At 39.6% G+C, this 19,912-nt stretch overlaps 1 protein-coding gene across 1 annotated transcript; it reads right to left on the bottom strand.

The window, feature by feature from the left end:
- Window positions 1-851: 851 nt before the first annotated feature.
- On the bottom strand, window positions 852-19,494 carry Cldn16 (claudin 16). The gene is made up of 5 exons (XM_060370155.1): window positions 18,924-19,494; window positions 8,206-8,308; window positions 6,147-6,311; window positions 1,947-2,138; window positions 852-1,059 (listed from the first exon to the last, which is right to left on the bottom strand). The coding sequence occupies exons 1-5, from the start codon at window positions 19,035-19,037 to the stop codon at window positions 926-928; spliced, it is 708 nt and encodes a 235-aa protein (XP_060226138.1). The 5' UTR covers window positions 19,038-19,494; the 3' UTR covers window positions 852-925.
- Window positions 19,495-19,912: the final 418 nt, after the last annotated feature.

Below are 19,912 nucleotides of genomic sequence, written 5' to 3'. Positions count from 1 at the left end.
TTTTTTTCTTTATTCTAAAAACAAACTGCACATATTTCATGAGGAATTTCTTCAGCAGACTCAAGAATCACTCTAGAATATTAGAATCAGTGAATATGTTCCACATTTGGTAATGTACTGTCTAGTCAGCAGCTGGATGCTGAGCATCCGGTGATGTATGAGTATCCTACCAGGTGAATTCTAATGTGGAACACTTTAGATTTTCAACCTACATGTGACTGAATCCCTGCTCAAAATACTGTACAGTAGAACAGTAATTTGACAATGTATAGGCAGATTGGGGTGCTATGAAAAGTTTACTATGATCTCTTGCAATTATGAGGAGACATCACTCTTGACTCCAACGTTATCTTAGCATTTGCCATTGGCATTTAGAGTGTGAGGTGGAAGTTCCAATCTGCAGCCCCCACTGGAGGCTGATACATGATGCTGGTATTTTCTGTTTCCATTTTAATAATATCTGAGTATGGGAGATTCTGATATACAAGTTTAAATTTAGAACAATAACTTTCCTTCAAGCTATTGACGAATTCCGGAGAGTATAAAAATTGTGCTTTGAGTCAGGGAGAGCTAAGAGCTCCCAATCCTTTCAAAATTAGAACCTTGGACCTGTTTAAAATTGCTTTGTGTTTCTGAAGCATCATTTCTCTTTAATATCACCATGCCATAATCTCCAAAAGCAATAAAGACATATGAAACATATTTCTACATTCTCTCAGCCTTAACTTAAAATACAGGGAGACTGTGGGGGGGTAGCAGAGAAAATCAGGAGAAGTGACAGAGGAATCAAATATTTTGATTGAACCACCAATTAATGAAGTCGAATTTGAAACATAAATAAATGCACCAAAATCGATCAGTAATTTTATTAGCTTGACCACATTGATTGGTTAATTAAACAACACAGATTGATATTTGGCAGATTTTACACCCTGGTGTCCACAGCATACATTTTGGCTGTCTCTGTCCTAGCGGTCTTGTAGGACTTGGCCATGGAAACACCTGCGGTTGAATAGGGCTTCCTCATGGCATAAGAATAGTTCCTCTCAGGCCCAACATCTGTATGAAAGAGATAAACCAAGAGAAATAGAAATACATATGACCCATTTAACTTTCAAAATGAAAAAAAAATAGTCATTTTATGTTATTCTCCAAAACAAAGACTCACACATGGACACATGCAGGCATAGACACACACATTCACACACACACTCACATGCACGCACACATATGTACATACATACATGCAAAACACAGATACAGACATACATACTCTCACATGCATGCAACACATATATGTACATATATACATGCAAACACATGCACATAAATATATACATTCACACACACAAAGACATACACAGGTATACACAAACACACACATGCACATACATAATTTTTCTCACACAAAACATGCACACACACACACACATACACAGGAGTCTCAGTTGAAATCATCTAAGAATCCTAAATCTCAGGTTAAGTTCTGAGTATTTCAACCTGAGGGTTATTTTTAGATTGAAAATATGGCTAAATAATTTCCTTTGTTTTATTATGAAGGGATCTTGGTATTTTAGGTAGATTTTTGGAAAACTGATATCATACATGAAGTTCTTTACCAGTGAATATTTACTGGCTCTTAGTCAGGTTCTCCTTTTAAACTTAAACATAAATTTAGCTAATTTACTGAAGTTGGATGCACGACAATGATCATTGTACATAAACTGCTAGTGAAAGTTTGAATGCAAGACAGAGTTACAGCTCTGTGCTTCCTTTCCATTAGTGTCTACTATGGGGGAAAAAACCTTGACTTTATGCAATTCACTTGTCTTTGAACAAGTGCACATGTGAAGGGTATCAGAGCCATTTGTTCTGATGAGATGTGTTTCCTTTGGGTTGGAGAAGGTGACAGTGAAAGGGAGACTCTTACTCCGCTTTGCCCTTACCTTTAAAGAGGTACAAACAGCAGGTGAGGAGAGCTCCTGCCACAAAGCAACCCAAAGACCCAGCCATTCCAAGCCAGCAGGACCAACCAAATTTATACTGGATCCCAAGAAATATATTGTGCAAAATCAGAGAAGAGCGTTCGACATAAACATCCACAGCGTACCACACGGAACCAATGATTCCCGGGGCACCTGAGAGAAATGAAGGGGATCAGGAATAAGGCAGAGTGCTCTCTCAAAAGGGCCGGCTTACTCTTCGAAACACACAGGGCCCTGGAAAACAGTAACACCGCTATGGTGATTCACGGACAGTAGAGGTTTTGACAGCTTCGATCATTGCCTCTCAGCTTCCCTCTCCCCAAAACAAAACACCGAGATGAAATGATGCACTGCTCAGCTCTTTGTTGAACCCTGAAATGATCACTATGATTTTCCTTTTTACAATTTTCCCATTTTTCCAAAGTTATTTTTGAACAGCCATGTGTCCCTTCACAGAGGAATTTGTGTGATGGCCTGCCGTACAGTTGAGCTGCTTGGCATGCTTGTGTGTGTGTGTGTGCACTTACACATATACAAAAATATCATAGCTCATTGCTTCCAAGGCGATGGTGAACAAAACAACATTGAATTGAGGTCAACATCAAGAGAAAACAATGCAACGCAATGCAGTGAAGAAATGCAGCAGCCGTGAGCAACAGGAGTCAGCCATAAGGCTTTTTTTTAACACTTTTATAAGTGGATGGATGGACTCTAAACTAATGATAACATGTGTTAAATATTCAGTCTTGCAACATTCCATGCATTACCATCACCAAGTTGCATATGCTGTATTTGTGTGTGTTCATCTGTGCCGACACTGCCACAATATGTAACGCTTTATGCTACGATGATAGGACAGCTACTGCAAAGCTAGGTAAAACAAATCATTACTTCCATTGTGATCTCCTGAGGCTCCCAGCATGCATATGGCTTGTCCTTCAACAGAATGTCTTATGTGGCTCATGACAGCTTCATAAATGAAAATATTTAAAAACAAAATTTGAAAACAGAGAGAACATGAAACAAATTACATAGAACTTCTTTTTTTTTTCATTATACATTAATTTTCTTCTATTTTAAAATCTGGTCTCAATCCTGTCTCAAAAAAATATTTTAAAGAGGCACGATTTCTTTACATAGCACTGGCTGTCCTGGAACTCACTATGTAGACTAAGCTGGCCTCAAACTCACCAAGATCTATCTAATTCTTGAGTGCTGTTATTAAAAGCATGTGCCACCACCCTCTGGGACTTCGACCTTAATTTTCAATTGAAAGTAATGCTGTTAAAAAAATTCTGTGTTTCCAATATCCATGATGGAAGTTATGCCTGATACACCGTTAACATCTTTACATAAACTGTGCTGTCTCAGAAACACAGCCAACACCCACAAATACCCACATGCCACCATGTTGTCCCTGATACACAGTTAACACTCAAAAGCAAATTGTGCTGTCCCAGATACAAAGTCAACACCAACATGTAAGGCTGCTGTGCTGCACAGTTAGGTCAACTTCACAGAAATGAGGGTTATCTGAAAGAGGGGAACCTTAGGTGAGAAAACGCCTCCATAAGATCTGCCTGTGGACGTTTTCTTAGTTAGTAATGATAGGGGAGGGGGCAGACTCTTGTGGGTGGTGCTATCTCTGGACTGGTGGTCCTAGCTTCTATAAGAACCAAAAAATATGGGCCTAGAGGTCTGCTCTGAGACTGATACTCCAAGAAAGGATCATTCATGGAAATAACCTGGCCCCCTGCACAGAGGTAGACCATGGCAGCTCAGTCTCCAAGTAGGCTCCCTAATAAGGGAGCAGGGACTGTCTCTGACATGAACTCAGTGGCTGGCTCTTTGATCACCTCTCCCTGAGCGGGGAGCAGCCTGACCAGGCCACAGAGGAAGACTATGAAAGACAGTCCTGATGTGAGCTGATTGGTTAGGGTCAGATGGAAGAGGAGGAGGTCCTCTGCTATCAGTGAACCTGGGAAGGGGCATGGGAGGATGAAGGAGAGAGGACGGGAGGGCAGGATTAAGAGGGATCAAGGATGGGGTTACAGCTGGGATACAAAGTGAATAAATTGCAATAAATAATAAAAAAATTTAAATAAAAAATAAAACAGTCTAAGCATTTCATGATGAGAAAACCAGTGAGCATTTCATGATGAGAAATCCTCGGTGGCCTCTGCATCAGCTCCTGACTCCAGGTTCCAGCTCTGTTTGACTTTCTGTTCTGGCTTCTTTCGGTAATGGAAGTGTAAGCCGAATGAACCTGTTCCTCTCAGCCTTGCTTTCGGTCACGGTGTTTCATGACAATAGTAACCCTAACCGGGATACGTGGTGTCCCAGATACACAGTCAACACTCACGTTCAACTAGGCTCTGCCAGAAATGCAGACATGTAAATATAAATACCTACATGGAACCTATGCCCAATACTGTTCTGTTCAGTGTGCTGGGAGCAGAGGGAGGAGAGATAAACAAATCCCATGTAAAACCTGCCTTTCTTTTCTAGTAACTACTACACCATATTTCACACCATGTCAGAATGGGCCGAGAAATGGCATTCCTTTTACATTTTGACTATAGCCCACAGATTAGCCTTTCTAAAAACTGAGTGGCTTGAAATGATAGCACACAGATTTTGCTATTTTAAGTACAAATTGTATATTATAGTCTAGATCTAAAAGAGAAAGGTGACAAGCGTAAGACAAAGCAATATGGTGAAAGAGTATTTTTTAAAAAAAATGTTTACCCTATGAGGAAAAAAAAAATCTTCCCTCCTTAAGAGTTGGTACTATCTTGAACATTATTTGCATTTATAATTCTAACCAAAGCTATTAAAGCCATTAGAAACAGATATAAGTTACCATCCTATCTTATAGGTCTATATAAGTGAGTATATACTGTGTTTTTCTTTTTCCTTCTGGGATATTTCACTCAGAATGATCTTTTCTAGATCCCACCATTTGCCTGCAAATTTCATGATTTCCTCCTTTTTGATTGCTGAGTAGTATTCCATTGTATAAAAATACCACAATTTCTGTACCCATTCCACCGTTAATGGGTTGTTTCCAGGTTCTGGCTATTACAAATAGAGAGACAGATGGGATGTGCATTGAACGCATGACAGGAGTCTACTGAGAGCATCTGAAAGACTCTAACTAGCAGTGTTTTCAAAGCAAAGACTCATGACCAAACCTTTGGCAGAGTACAGGGAATCATAAGAAAGAAGGGGAGTTAGTCTGATGGGGAAAGGATAGGAGCTCCACAAGGACCAAATATATCTGGGCACAGGGTCTTTTCTGAGACTGACATTCAATCAAGGACCATGTATGGATATAACCTAGAACCTCCACTCAGATGTAGCCTGTGGTAGCTCAGTAACCAATTGGTTTCCCAAAGTGAGGGGAACAGGGACTATTTCTAACAGGAACTCAATGACTGGTTCTTTGGTCTCCCCACCCCCGAAGGGAGGAGCAGTCCTGTTAGGCCACAGAGGAGGGCTTTGCAGCCAGTCCTGAAGATACCTGATAAAACAGGATCAGATGAATGGGGAGGAGGTCCCCCCTATCAGTGGACTTGGAAAGGGGCACGGTGGAGATGAGGGAGGGAGGGAGGGACTGGGAGGGAATGAGGGAGTGGGATACGGCTGGGATACAGAGTTAATAAAATGTAACTGATAAAAAAAATAAAAAATAAAAAAAAATAAGTTACCATCCATTTCTATAATATTGTGAAAATTGTCAACTAATTTGGAAATACCTTTTGTCAAACTTCAAAGTAGAATGCATGCTTTAAAAATTTATGTGTATTGCAGACAAATTCTAGGCAATGATTTCAATCCTTAACTATCTCAGACCACTTAATTTGATGATCTCTTTTGTTAGAACCTACAAGAATTTTCTTCAGTAACTTTTATTTCTACGTTTCTGATTTATTAAAAAAAACAGTATTCAGTGGAGTCTTAAATATCTTTCTTAAACAAATTTATACAATGTTAAGTTTGTTAAATAAATTTACTGGGTATATGTATGAGCTATACACTGTTGGGAGGCAGGATATGGATAAACTGTCTTAAATGTGGAGAAATGATCAATCCGTATAGCACAACCCAAGGATGACGAGGGCCTCAGGGTTTCTGAATAAAACAAACCAAGACCTGTACCTGCAATGAGTAATGTGGTCCCAGCAACGAAGCAGAGGCGGACTTTAATGTGTGGCTCATCTGGTAGGAACTTCACACAGTGAAGACCGAGAAGCAGGGTGATAAATCCAAAGCCAGCTAGAATGTCAGCTGTAATCATCAGTGCTCGAGTTATCACCAGCTTCACTGGAGGAGCACAGGGCCAGAGTGGAGAGAGAGAGAGAGAGAGAGAGAGAGAGAGAGAGAGAGAGAGAGAGAGAGAGAGAGGTTAACTCCCGTGGGAATATCACAGAACTCAAGATTAGACACAGCAACATAAGGCTACTCACAGACTTCAGGATTTATATTTATACAGACATCAATTAGATAATGCCTATAATTTCTCATGAAATTCAAAACTATCATAAAGAAACTGCAGCCGTGGAAACAAAACTCTGAGTGGTAGCTACAAAGAATTCTACGTAAGAAAAGTTGGGGTTACGGCTCAGAGGCAGAACACTGTACTGGCATGCAAAGACCTTGTGTTTGATCCTAAATCCTAGAGAAAAGGAAATTACATCACAAATAGGGTATGCACCACTATTATGTTACCTAGATCATAGAAAAGATTAATATATATATATCCAATTCATTATATCCTAATTATATTTTATCTTCATAATAATCTGGGACCTTCTTGCTTGTCTTCTGAGCTTGTCTACACATTATATTTTGGGGATAGAATGAGAGCCTGGCATAAATTCCCATTCCTACCCATCAAACCAGGAATTTTTTTTTTTTTTAGTTTTAGTTTTAGTTTTTTGAGACACAGTTTCTTCTTGTAACCTTGGCAGTTTTGGAACTCACTCTATAGACTAGGCTGGCCTTGAATTCAGGGGTTTTCTTTCCCCTTGCCTCTGAAGTCTTAGAGTAAATGTGTGTGCCAACCACTTCTGGCCAAATCAGGATTTTTTCTGTGCGTGCGTGCGTGCGTGTATATGTGTGTGTGTGTGTGTGTGTGTGTGTGTGTGTGTGTGTGTGTAAAGTTAATGTTAATATACGGTGGAAAGGGGGAAGTTCTACGATTTTCTAAGCAAAAATTTAATTAAAAGACCTGATAAATTATGGCAAAAATTATCTCAGACACCAAACTTTCAAACAGCAGACGAACATGTTTTGAAGATGCTCTGTTTAAGTGCTTTTCCTGGACTGAAACAGATGTCTTGGGTAGATAGCACATTCCAGAGAACCAACTTTTCATTTATCTCAGTACTGTGTGGAACCATCACCAATCATTGGCTTTGAAAGGCATAATAGCCCTTTCCCTTAATAGTGGGACTGGTATTTCTTGGCATGGTTCAAAGTTCTAAGTGAATAAGTCAATCCTGTGGAGAAGGATTGAGAGCATCAGCAATGGATTGCTAATTTAAAAGATGCTTTATTCATGGGAACATGACCTTGCTAATATCTAGGTAAGATTTTGAGCTAAGAGTAAGGAAAATGAAAGAGTTGTCTCCAATGAGAGGCTAATGGTACCTCACCTGTGCTGGCATTCTCATTTAAGCATTTCGCATCTTCTGTCTGCCTTTCACTCTCTTTCTCTCTCTCTTCTCTGTCTCTGTCTCTCTCTCTCTGTCTGTCTCTCTCTCACGCTGTCCCTGCTACTCTGTCTTAGCAAATCTTCAAGTGAAAAACACCAGCAAATTTTATACTTGAGCTAAGTCATAGTTGAAACACATCAATAAATTCTATTCATCTAGCTTGTCAATTCTAATGATAAAAATCACAACACCCAGAGGGTAAGTTTTAATTTCTGAAATATTTAGTATAAGCCTACTGTCTATAAGGCATTGAGTCAGGTCCCTTGCTTCATAGCTAAGATAATATTTTTACCATAAGTAATTTATAAAATTAGGATGAAAGGTGAAATATGATAAAATATGTTTCAATTCACATTTCAAAAATGATATCCATTTCTAACTGTTAATATTTGAAATTAAATAAAGCCTTTATGGACCATACAACAGACAAACATAAACTTGAGCTTAGGATCCCTTGGCACACCCCTCCTGGTACACAGGAAGGTTTACAGTATACGTACAGGGGTGTTCTGCATATATGGAGTCATACTCGTCGCACGTGCGAATGCCATCAAAAGCGTTTGTGACACACTCCCACCAGAGGCCACGGCATTTTGTGCTCACCTGAAGGTTGGAAAAGACACTGTGTGAGACAACTCATAGAACCAACTTCATTTCCTCTTGGCCAAGTAAAAACTTAGCTATCATGTTTGCTATCAAAGCACAGTAACTAGAATTCTATTTATATAGCAGCAATTCCATTTTAACATATTCCCTTAAATAATGGCAATGATAGGCTTGCTGGGCCAAGAAATGAATTTACTTCCTGACTGGAGGGGGCGTGTGGAAAAATAAGTCATGGATGAGGGGGATAAAACCAGAACTGAATATATTCTTCTGTCTTTGAGCCATGCTTTAACATAAAGGTAATCTATTTCACTTCCACGTGCTAACATTTACTCATAAATAAAACTATGAAACAATAGATGATAATGTTAATGTCTCAAGTCTATCAGCAATACACATTAATGAATCTTCATTATGGTCATTGACTTTCATGAAGAAAGATGCTGTTTTATATGAGGTTCATAAATTTAAAATTAGCAAAGAAAACCAGCAAATGAAAAAAGGCAACAATAAATGACTGAGAGTTCCTGATTGTCTTATTCTCTGCTATACTGACATATTGCAAATGTTTAAGCTATGACATGAATATAAAGGAACTGAGAAGTAATCTAATATAATTAGACAGCTGTAAGGCACTTTTATTTGAAATTGGCATGCAGATGACAATGTCCACTTTGAGCCAAAAGGTACCAGTGTTCTGATTCTTCTAATTCTTTATCGGTGGACTGTAAGTCGTCATAAGCTTTTTAAAAACAATAGTAAACATCTCAACAGACACCAGTTTCAAGTATTCTTGACAGAGCTCATGAATATGAATTGTTTCTTCAGGCTCAATTACAGATCCCATTACCTTGGAAATCTAAAGCTAGCTTAGAAAACCTTTAGAGTTATTGTAGAAAGTCAAATTTAAAGCCCATTCCCAAAGAATAAATAACATGATAGGTGGGAAAGAGCTGCAAAGGGAGAGGCATTGAAATGGTGTCCATGGGAAGGGAAAAGACAGAAGAACATTTTTGAAAAAGTAAATCCTATTAATTTGAGCATAGTTGCACAGTAACATGAACTCTCCGAAACTCTTGCCCCTAGACCTATTTGGGGCTTGCTAAAACTCTACTGACACTCTCACGATTGCCTTTTGTGTAAAATACTTACAACCAGTAATGAGCAACAATTATATTGAGTCTACACTTTAAAGTATGGGCTATTTAACCATATTGTTATGTCTTTTGTTTATTAAAGGTCATTAATAAGCTGTTATCATCCATTTACAAATAAGAAAATGGAGGAGTGGAGAAGGAAAAATACTGTAACAGCACACTCAATAATGATGCAGGAGACAAGTTTCCAACTGAACTGTCCTTGTGTGTGTGTTCTCAAGCCTTGTTTATGGTATAATTACAACCGTGTTTAAAAATCTATTTCAGGATACGGTATCCCGTACTTGGTACTTGGGTATTGGAAGACAGCCTTCAGTGAAGTGGCCCTAACTTGATTCTCATGCTGAGGCTCTCATCCTTCAAATCACTACTTTGGCGGACTGTCCCTACATTCAAATAGGAAGTAATGCTCTAGATTTTATGCAAGATTATGTGACCTAGGGGAACACACAGGTCAAACTCTAATGAGGCAAATTCATCTTGGAAACCTGACACATTGGTTTCTAAAGAAAGATATGCACATACACACACATATGCTCAAAGTTTTAAACACAGACTGACATTTTTAATAGTTATGTTGTAATCTTAGGTAAAATCTTCTCTTTTTTGAATCTCAATTTTCTTATCTGTATAAGGGAGATAATGATAGGTTGGTTAAAAATATTAAAAAATTGCTAATATACTCTATAAATTATTAGCTCAAATGAAAATGGTAGTAAATTTCTAAATACCGTGACTGACGCAGTGGTTATATTGAGTTTCACTAAAAATGATGATAGTAAAAATGAAGACGTAATGAAATAAATGACAACCTCAATGACTCAATCCTTAGTCCTCAGAACCTATGACTATGACTCTGCAGATATAACTGAGTTGAGGGCTTGAAAAGAGGGCATCGCATCGGATGTCCAAGTGGATTCTGAACTAATGGATAACGATGTTTTCATCATATGTTCACAAAGGAAAAGCACAGGCAGGAAGGAAGGGGACCACAGGACCACTGCAGTGTTGGAGACACACTGTCACAGGTCATGAACAACTCCCAATCACCGCAATCTGGCATGACTGAGAGCCATTATCCCTTGAAGCTTCAGCAGCAGGGAGCAGAACCTTGCAAAGACCTTGATTTTTAAAGTTCTGGCCATCAGGACAATGAGAGAATAATTTCCTTAAGGTCATTTGTGATGGCAGCCCCAGGAAACCGATAGGTAGGCCACATCCTGTCTCCACTATCCTATGAAGAGAGCAGACCTCCTCACTATCCTATGAAGAGAAGCAGACCTCCTCAGTTCCCACGTCTTCCGTCTCTCAGCTCACAAATCCAGCTTACCCTGATTAGAATGGTGCATCTTGGACACGAAGCTCTTGCTTTGCAGTCAGTGATAGTTCACATTTTTCTACAGTCAGCTGGCAAAGCATTCTTGTTATATTATACAAGACCGTTCCTGCCATATACGATGTAACTCACACACCATCCTTAATAAGCAGGGTATTCAGCTACAGTCCAGTGACGGTGTCAATTTCAAGGCTATTGATCATTTACCTGCCATGACCATATTTCGAAAAGCAATGAGGTCATTAGAGGAAACAAGGCATCCAATTTCATTAGGTATTAATGCTCAGGGGCACACTATTAAATCGCTTGGTATTCACACTCAGCTAAGATACGTGAGAATAGTGGCTGTAATTAACTAAACTTCTGTGTTTAATACAGCACTTACTGCAGACACCCTTAAAGGTGCCTTTGTGCACAAATACAAGGTTAAAGGACTTTTATGTTATCATTTTATGAAATCCCTCCTTGCTATAGTCTATTACTTTCAGCCAACCTCACTGCCTGTGATAAAATGGCTTATTAGCAACTGTTTTTCAAGGCAAGCCAACGGAAGTTCTTCAAAGTCTTAAAATAAGGCTCTTTAAAGGCTAACCAGTGCTTAAATAGTGTGGCTAACATTTCGGAAAGGGCAAAAACTGTAAAACGGGAATTAAATTTTTTAATCTTACGAGGTCATTTGAAATAGAGAATTCTAATTTTGAGGTTTTTTTTTTCCTTTTTAACATGCAATTGGGATTTGTATAAATAACACAGACAGCAATGCTGAAGAAATTTATGCTTCAGTGATGTCATTTCTCTGGAGAGTGAGACATGGATCATTTCCCACACAAGGAGATGAAGTTTTCCAAGGTGGCAACAAAGCAAAAGGCACAGCACATCTCCCGTCGGCTCACCAGTCCTCAAAGTGGGAGAGACAACCCAGATACCTGGGTTCCCTTCTTCCCTTACCTCCTTGGTCAGTGCTGTCTCCTGACCTCTTTGTGGATGGCAGCATTTAGCAACAGTGAGTAGGCTGCCTGCACTCAGATGGGGTTGTTCTCATCACATCCCCACAAAGACCACCTCACTCATGCACCGACGGCTACCTGGCTCCCCAGTACACTGAACTCTTCAAACCCAGCGTATACGAAAACGAATGCTCCTTGCTCTTGGCTTGTTACACTTCTACCTGGGATTCAAGCTCCCCTTCAAAGACATCCCTCCGTGTTCTTTCCACCTGGAGTTTATCTCCTCCTGCTGCGATCCCACAGGAATTTGTCTACAATGCCGTGTTCTGATCTGTATCACTGGACTCTTGTCATGTTCTAATCGGCACATCAACTAATACTGGGAAGGCAGCAACAAGCAGGGTAGATGTAGCTCCTTGCTTCAAGGATTCCATCCCTTCTTGATATACTCTAATAGATGCTCAACAGATATTTTCTGGAGGAAAAAGTCTGTCACTTTTACGTCAGTCCAGATAAATGCACCCTAACTGCCTTAAGGTCTGAAGTGCAAAGTGGTCAATACCACACGAGGAACTTTTTGCTTCCCATGTGCATATGGTCAGTTGTTAAATTTTCCTTTTCCTTCTGGTTAGATGTAACAGAGACTCAGTCAGTAGCCCAAGCTCTCTTGAGACTTGCAGCAATCCTCCTGTCTCAGGCTCTTGAGTTCTGGAATTATAAAGATGCAGTGCTGTGCCTGGCTTCCTAGGTGCTTTTAAGCAGAATCAACAAGTCACAACAGTTAAATCTGTGAACTGGAATCACTGTATTCGGACTGGAAAGTTTACACTGAACTAGCATTGCTCTAAATCCCGTTAGAAATTATATCAACGAGGACATTTTCCAGTGAGCTATAGTGTCACAAACTAGTTCCTTAGTCCTGAAAGTGGCTATTTGGAATGTCAAAGCATTTGCCCTTTAAGGCTTCTCTGTCCTGTGGCGCCAGCTACCAGAACTCTTCTGGCTAAATGACTTACATCCCTATGTAAACACTTAAATTTTGATTTAATTATCTTGTTGCATGCATTGCAATGATTTCATAAAATAGCATAGCATCACAGTGAGTATAACTGCTCCACATCAGAGGTCACAAATTATATATCAATAACGATTAGGTATCTTTTCCTTGCCCTCTAAAAATTTCTCTCTTTAAAGAACAAAGCAGAAAAGCCTCACCATTTAGGCCAAATAGAGTTTTTCACCAGCTTTGTTAAACACCACAGGGGACTAGAACTTTATTCCTTAAAGAAATTCTTATTAAAAAAAAAAGATTAGCCAAAAGCATGTATTAATTCTTGATATTGTAACAAGTTATAAGACCTTGCTTCTGAAAAGATGCTTGTTTCACTGTAGACATATTTCTTATTTTGGGTTTAATGTGAATCCTCAAAGATCATTTTTTTTTGTTCATTCTCTTTGCACTACGGCATACATTATTAAAAACGGCCCCGAGTTCATGTGTCTGAATGCACCCTAAGTTCCTGTAATGTGGACCTCCGTGCAGTAGGAAACCGTGACCTGGATAAGTCTACTGTTGATTTCAAACATCTACTAAGAGAATTTGAAATCAAACAGGAGGCAAAACTGGTATATAAATAATCAGAGCACATATATATATAATAATTTTAATATGCACTTTATGTCTGGAAGAATTATAGCATCCATAAGGCAAATAGAAATCCCAGGAGAAAACCTGATTAGGAGGGTGAAATAAATTCTAATGTGAATAATCTTCTTTTAAAGTAATAAAAATTTAATCATAACAGTGCTCAGAGTATAGCAGTTTCCAGGAAATAATTAACAAAAAAAAAATTAACTGAAAATTGAATCATCCCACGCAAACATTATTTTCCCTTCTGATAATGGAGACCTCAGCAACTTTCTTAAGAAAGTGTTGTTTCTACCCCAGCAAGAAAATAAATAACTGCATATCTTACAAGATAGTTAGCACCATAATAATGTGACTAATCCTCCTAACCCTCATTCATTTTGAGCATTCACTGGCAGATAGATAGCGTCTGCTACAGGTCTCCATTGTCTGCCTTGCTCCTTGAGCCAAGCAATAATCAGTCATAAGTATAAAGCTGGGCAAATCGCTGCCCAGAGAAGTAAACAACATTTCTCTATGAGGATCAATAGCGGAAATGAGAGCAGAATTTCATTCTTCAATCTCGCAGTTTGGTGAACATTATACAAAATGTCATCTCTTCCCCCAGAACAACACAAAACAATGAACTATGAATTAATCGTTATATATCTGACATTTATTGACTGATTCGTGTTTACCTGGTGTTGCGGTAAATACTTTGTGTATGCGGGCTCATTGAATCCTCACAAGAGGCTAAGTCATCTGAGTTATTATTGGCCTTGTACTGTGGAAGATCTCCCTGGAAGAACTGTTTCTGCCCCCATGCTAAGCTGAGCCTGGAACAAAACCGATGCTGTTCTAGGGAGCTTACTCCGTGACTTCAGTATAGAAATTCCCATCTCCATTTGAGCACTGGGTGAGTGATCCCCTAAACCACCCCAAGTCAGTAAGGCAGATTTCAAACTTGGCTTTTCTCCCCACCCCTCACCCCCATTACCTTCCTGTGCTCAGGCAGTCAATCACCAATCACATCAATCTAAGTTAGAGTTTCCCACATCTTTCCACACCTTCCTATGTTTACTACCATTATCTTACACAACTATTGTTTTCTTCCTGGTATATGCGAATGTCCTCTCCATTGCTCATTTTACCCCCTTGAGCCACCCACCATGAGCAGCCAGAAAGGCTGATACTACTAAAAGACGTGTGTGCATTTGTCTACAGTTAGGCACTCTTGCCTATGGTTTTGGACCTATATTTTGCATAATACTTTAAGCCTTTGATTACCTAGCCCCTGTAATTTCCTGCCTACATCAGAAAATATATATAATATCACAGACATACAGCACAATCACACCTATATTCCTGTGCATTCCATTTGCTTGGTTAGAACACTTTCTACTTCTGGCCATTCACTTGCTTTTCAACTCCTAGTTTAGATGTAACTACTAAGAAGACTCCACTGATTATCCAAGACAGAGTGAAATGTTCACTCATGGTTGTTCATACTCAGCCCAAGCGCTTGGCATGCTGAACTGTGACTATGTGCTCACAAATTTTTGTCTCTTACCACACTGAGAATCATCTATAGAAGCTTCAGAGTGCACAACCCACATAAGCAGGAATCCACTACAGGAACAGCCATACTGTGGGTGCTAAAGAATATTTGTGGGGCAAGAGGAAATGGGAAGAACATAAAGAGGAAAGGGGATGAAAGAGAAAATGAAAACAAGGAAGGACAGGAGGGAACGTGACAAGGAAGGGAGGAAGGAGGGAGGAAGAGAGAAGTACAGAGAGATGGAGGCTAGACTGAGGACAGCAAGGTAGGAAAGTAGGAATAAGAAAATGAGTATACGGAACAAGAGCGAAGCTAAAGATTATTCACATTGAACTCCCAATGGAAGTTTTTCCCCCTGGGAAAGCTCTGACCATCTTTGATCCCTCAATAACTAGCCATTGCTCAGGGGTTGCAGACAGTCAGGGAATCTGGATGTTAAAGAAAAAAAGGCTAACAAAAGTACAATTGAATTCAACTCCATCTTCAGTTTTGAGGAAGGAGAACTGAAGACAAAGAATGTGATTTGCCCAAGAGAAGGTGGTTACTATGGGCTAAAAGCTGAGTCACCACTGGCCTGAAAGACTTTCAAACCATCCTCTTCAGCAGTTCTCTGCAGGAACAACAGACTGAAGGAAGTTGAGGAGAGGAGTGCCGCTCAACCTGTTGTGCTGGGTCATGCCCAGTGTTTTTCCTGGGGGCTATTTCTTTCTTCTTTAAAAGTATTTTTACTAAATACAAAGAATTTTATCCTTCATGGCAGGTGTACAGAAGTAAAACCAAGGAATGTCTTTATTTACATATTTTGATTGCACTTGCTTTTTCCCAACAGTTGTTCAAAGAAAGTAAAACATTAGAATATATGAATTCTTTCTCCCTCTTGCTTTGAGTTATATCCTTTTTACAAACCCAGAGATTTTCCTCATTCTGTATTTTTTGCCACATTGTTCCGTCATCCAAAGCCCTTGCTGCCATTTCTACCCTTTGAAATTGCATCATTAGGAGCCTTAGCTTGAAAGCCCTTTCTTTCACGGCAACTATTTCAATATGCCTAATGGGGACCGACAGCTTTATCATCTCTGCTCCATCATTATTCTGCTCATTTACTCCTCATATATGAACTGATCTGTGTCATTTGTTATAGTTCATACTCATCTTTATTCTTTATGCACTCAGTGTCTCCTCCTGAAAGGCAAGATGCATTCCTGCTTTAGCTTTTTCTCTTTTGGTATCATATGCATAGTGCTTCTTCGTGACCTACATTTTATGTATTTACCAAGTTGAACTGAACCAAAGAACCAATTTTCCAAGCAACATGCTTATATTAACAAAGCTACGAGTCAGAATAATTCTTCTACCTCTCCAAATGTTTTTATTTACATATTTTTATTGCACTAAACTTCCCCCTACAACAATTGTTTATAAAGAAAGTGAAATGCTAGCCTGGACCAGTGGTAATATGTAAACGAGGGAGAACAGCCTCAATGGGCCAGTGATTATGAGAAGCTTAAACCTTTTTCACAAATAAACTTTATCCTGACCAATTAAAGAAATTATTAGGAGATACTTACGTCCCTTTAAATATATTGATAGAGATTGTGAACAGAGAATGCGGGGGGGAAGGAGCAGAGATAATGCTTACAGGATAGTTGCCACGTGCAGGATCTTTGGAGAACACATTTCACTGAGAGAAAATAGGAAAGACATTTCAGAAGCCGAGAACCAAGGAGAGCCCAAATCGAGATCTCCACTGAGTCTCCTCACTTGGAGCTCAGGGAACCTGTGATGAGCGAGGAAGGATTGTAGGAGGCAGAAACAAATGGCAATCACAGAGCCTGATGGGACTAAATTTGGTCTTCTCCGTACATGCTGTGGTTGTTTAGCGTGGTGTTTTTGTTGGACTCCCAACAATGGGAATGGGGGTGTCTCTGACTCTCTTGCCTGCTCTTAGGACCCTTTTCCTCCATACAGAGGATCCAGCCTTAGTATGAGAGTTTTGTGCCTAGTCTCATTTCATCATGTTAAGCTGTGTTTGGTTGATATTCCAAGTAGGACTGTTCTCTTCTGAAGGAAAGTTGAGGAGCAGTGGATATGGGGGAGAGGGTGGTGGGGGACTAGGAGGAGTGGAAAGAAGGCAACTGTATTTGGGATGTATTGAAAATGAACAAAAAACGAAAAAAAAAGAATATCATTCTGTCCAAGGATAGGAAGAATTTATTTAAAGTGAATAATTTGGACTACTCATTTCACTCACTTAAACTGGCGATGTTCTTGTAAAATGTAGATGACAAATTGATCGTCAAACTAAAATAAAAGGAAGATGGTGCCTCAATGCTGGGGTTCCTGTCTCTTCTTAGAAGAGTACAGTCTGGCTCTTCTTAAAACTCTGTTTCTTAACTGAAGGTCACAACTCTCACTAGAAGCAAAAAAGACTTTCAAACTCTTTTAGAAAATGTTTAACCAATGAGTTTGGATGGGATCTTACATATTTTAAGAACATTTTTAAAAACTCAATTTAAAGGGTGCTCAAGTGCAAAGTGCTTTTCTATTGATCACTTATGACTGGCAGCCTGGATCATGAGAAGCTAACAGCTTCATGGTGTTTGATCCACGCTTTCCCCTGAGGACTGTCCAAAGGGCACTGTTTTTGTTTGTTTGTTTGTTTGTTTGTTTTGTTAATTAATTAATCTATTTATTTATTTATTTATTTATTTTCTTCATTACCACTCAGATGAACTTCGTCCCCCGACTCACCGCATAGCAGACAACCCAGAGGACTTCTGTTTTATAACACATTTTAGAAATATATCCTCTCAGGGTTAAGGAGGCATTTATAACTCTATTGGTTTTGAAATGTCATGTAGAAATAAGAGGAAATTTAAGCACAAAAAAGGTAAAAATGGGAAAGATTGCACAACAAAAGAAATAAAAATTGTGAATTTCATTTCTAACTCCAACTTGAGAGTTTGTAAACAGAACTAGAATAAACATATATGATTCCCACCCCCCCCCCCCCCCCCGCCGATCTTTTAAAAGCTTCATTGAGATGAGTCTATACCATTATTAGTAAGTGTGGAGCGTTTTCCAGGATGTACAGAAAAGGAAAGGTAAGCTCACCCTTCATTCTTCTGAGTTCCCCCAATTCATAATGTTTATCTGGCTTGCATTTTTCTCACTCTTACTTAGGTAAAGCAGTTAACTTGGAAAATTTGAATTTTGTTCAGCTTTGCATCGCTCACATCTCTATTATTACCACAGCAAAACCTTTTAAACTTCAACTTGAAAAAAATCAGTGAGAAAAATCGAATTCTCAAGTGTAAGTTCACCCAGCCATCTCACCCGTGGGCGACAGTCTTGCAGGATAATCATTTTTAGGAGTTGCATTCTGAAGTCCATGCCTGTTCCTGAACGCTGAGGTACAATGGGAAGACATTTTTACTGAGTGTTTTTCCCTGCTTAAAGTCACACGTCTGTCTCCGTGCTACACCAGCGAAGTAGATTTTACATGTCTTGAGTTCACTTTTCCAAAGGCCTGAGGTTACTAGCTGTCTTTTAGAAAGTCTTTCTCAGAGTTCACTTGTTCAACGCCTGAGAAAAATCAGCTTTAGAATGTCTCTCACAGGGCTCTTAATAATGCCAATCAAGGTTGAAACACTTATCTTAGAAAGAAAGATACCCATACTTTGCTTCGTACATAGAAAAGGAAGGGTGAATTTCTGGAGGATTCTGTGGCAGGCACGATGTGAAAATGTATCCTTAGAAAAATAGATGGATTGTTTAGTTACCTCATCTGTGAAATGGGACAACAGTGCTTACCTCATAGATGAGTGTCAGGATTAAAAAGGCTGACAGTGCTAACTTTCAGTAAAGATCAGTTCACCTTGCTGGCTATCCTCACTTTCATTAATCCCAAGAGACATCCTGAAGTCTATGTTTAGCAGTAAGGCTGACAGACATTTTTGATCAAAATCGAGGTCGTTGGCTTCTTACCTCCAGAGAGTCATCAGCGTTCACCATCCAACAGTCCGTCCAGGTAGCCGCTATGAGAAACCCAGTGGAGAAAAGGGCGAAGAAGCAGGCGGAGTACTGAAGAAGATCCTTCATGGCAGCAAGCAGCCTGTCGGGAAGGGACGCATGGGTAGATGCCAGCCCAGCTGGAATGTTACTGGCTTTTGATGCTATTGGTCTCTGATGCTATTGGCCTCTGTTGCAGGTACCTGGGGATGAGAGTGCCAAGTCTTTCACTTTTCCTCAATCCCCTCTTGCAGGGACCTTAAATTGCAGAAAGGATTGTACAAAAAAGAACTGTAAGGGTGCGAGGGTCCTGAAGGTCATTATCCAACTGCCAGGCTCCCAATCAGAAGCCAGGGTAGGAGAAGAACCGAATACATTGTAGTGCATGTGAGAGCAGCCTTGGCTGTGGGCTGATGTGAAATGTCCGTCCCAGAGGCCTGTGGCTGTGTCAAGATGAAGGACGAAGGATCCTAGGCAATGCTGGAGCCTTGTAAGCTGATCTTTCTCAGGCCCTTGGGAGAAGGAGCTGTTTTCCTCCCCCTTGGAAGGTGGCTGTATGGTTGACTGATTGCGATTTTATTTTTAGACTATTTTAATATACCCTGACTACCTTAGACAGACAAGCGACCAGTGAAATTATGCTAAGCAAGAACTAGCTAGCTCAAGCGAGTTCACATTCCAAAGTGTTGGGCAGAACACTTGGCAGGAGGCAGGGTCAAGGACCCTGACCTTTCAGATCAGGGCTGGGAACAAATGTGCATATGTGAATTATTGTTTTATTTTGATTGACACACAACATTTAGAGATTTATGGAGAAGAGTGTAGATTAATAACTTATCAGTTAAATGAAACCTCAAGCTCCTATGTACAAATCACACAGAAAAGAAAGCCCCAAGAATTTTCAATAACAATCAAATGTACAACAGACACAAAAATAGAAAAATGAGGTATTCCAATATTTTCTT

Source organism: Meriones unguiculatus, chromosome 17, assembly GCF_030254825.1.
Source record: "Meriones unguiculatus strain TT.TT164.6M chromosome 17, Bangor_MerUng_6.1, whole genome shotgun sequence".
In the NCBI taxonomy this organism is placed as follows: Eukaryota; Metazoa; Chordata; class Mammalia; order Rodentia; family Muridae; genus Meriones; species Meriones unguiculatus.
The sequence above is the reverse complement of the archived record's forward strand: the minus strand, read 5'-3'. Positions and strand labels throughout refer to the sequence as shown.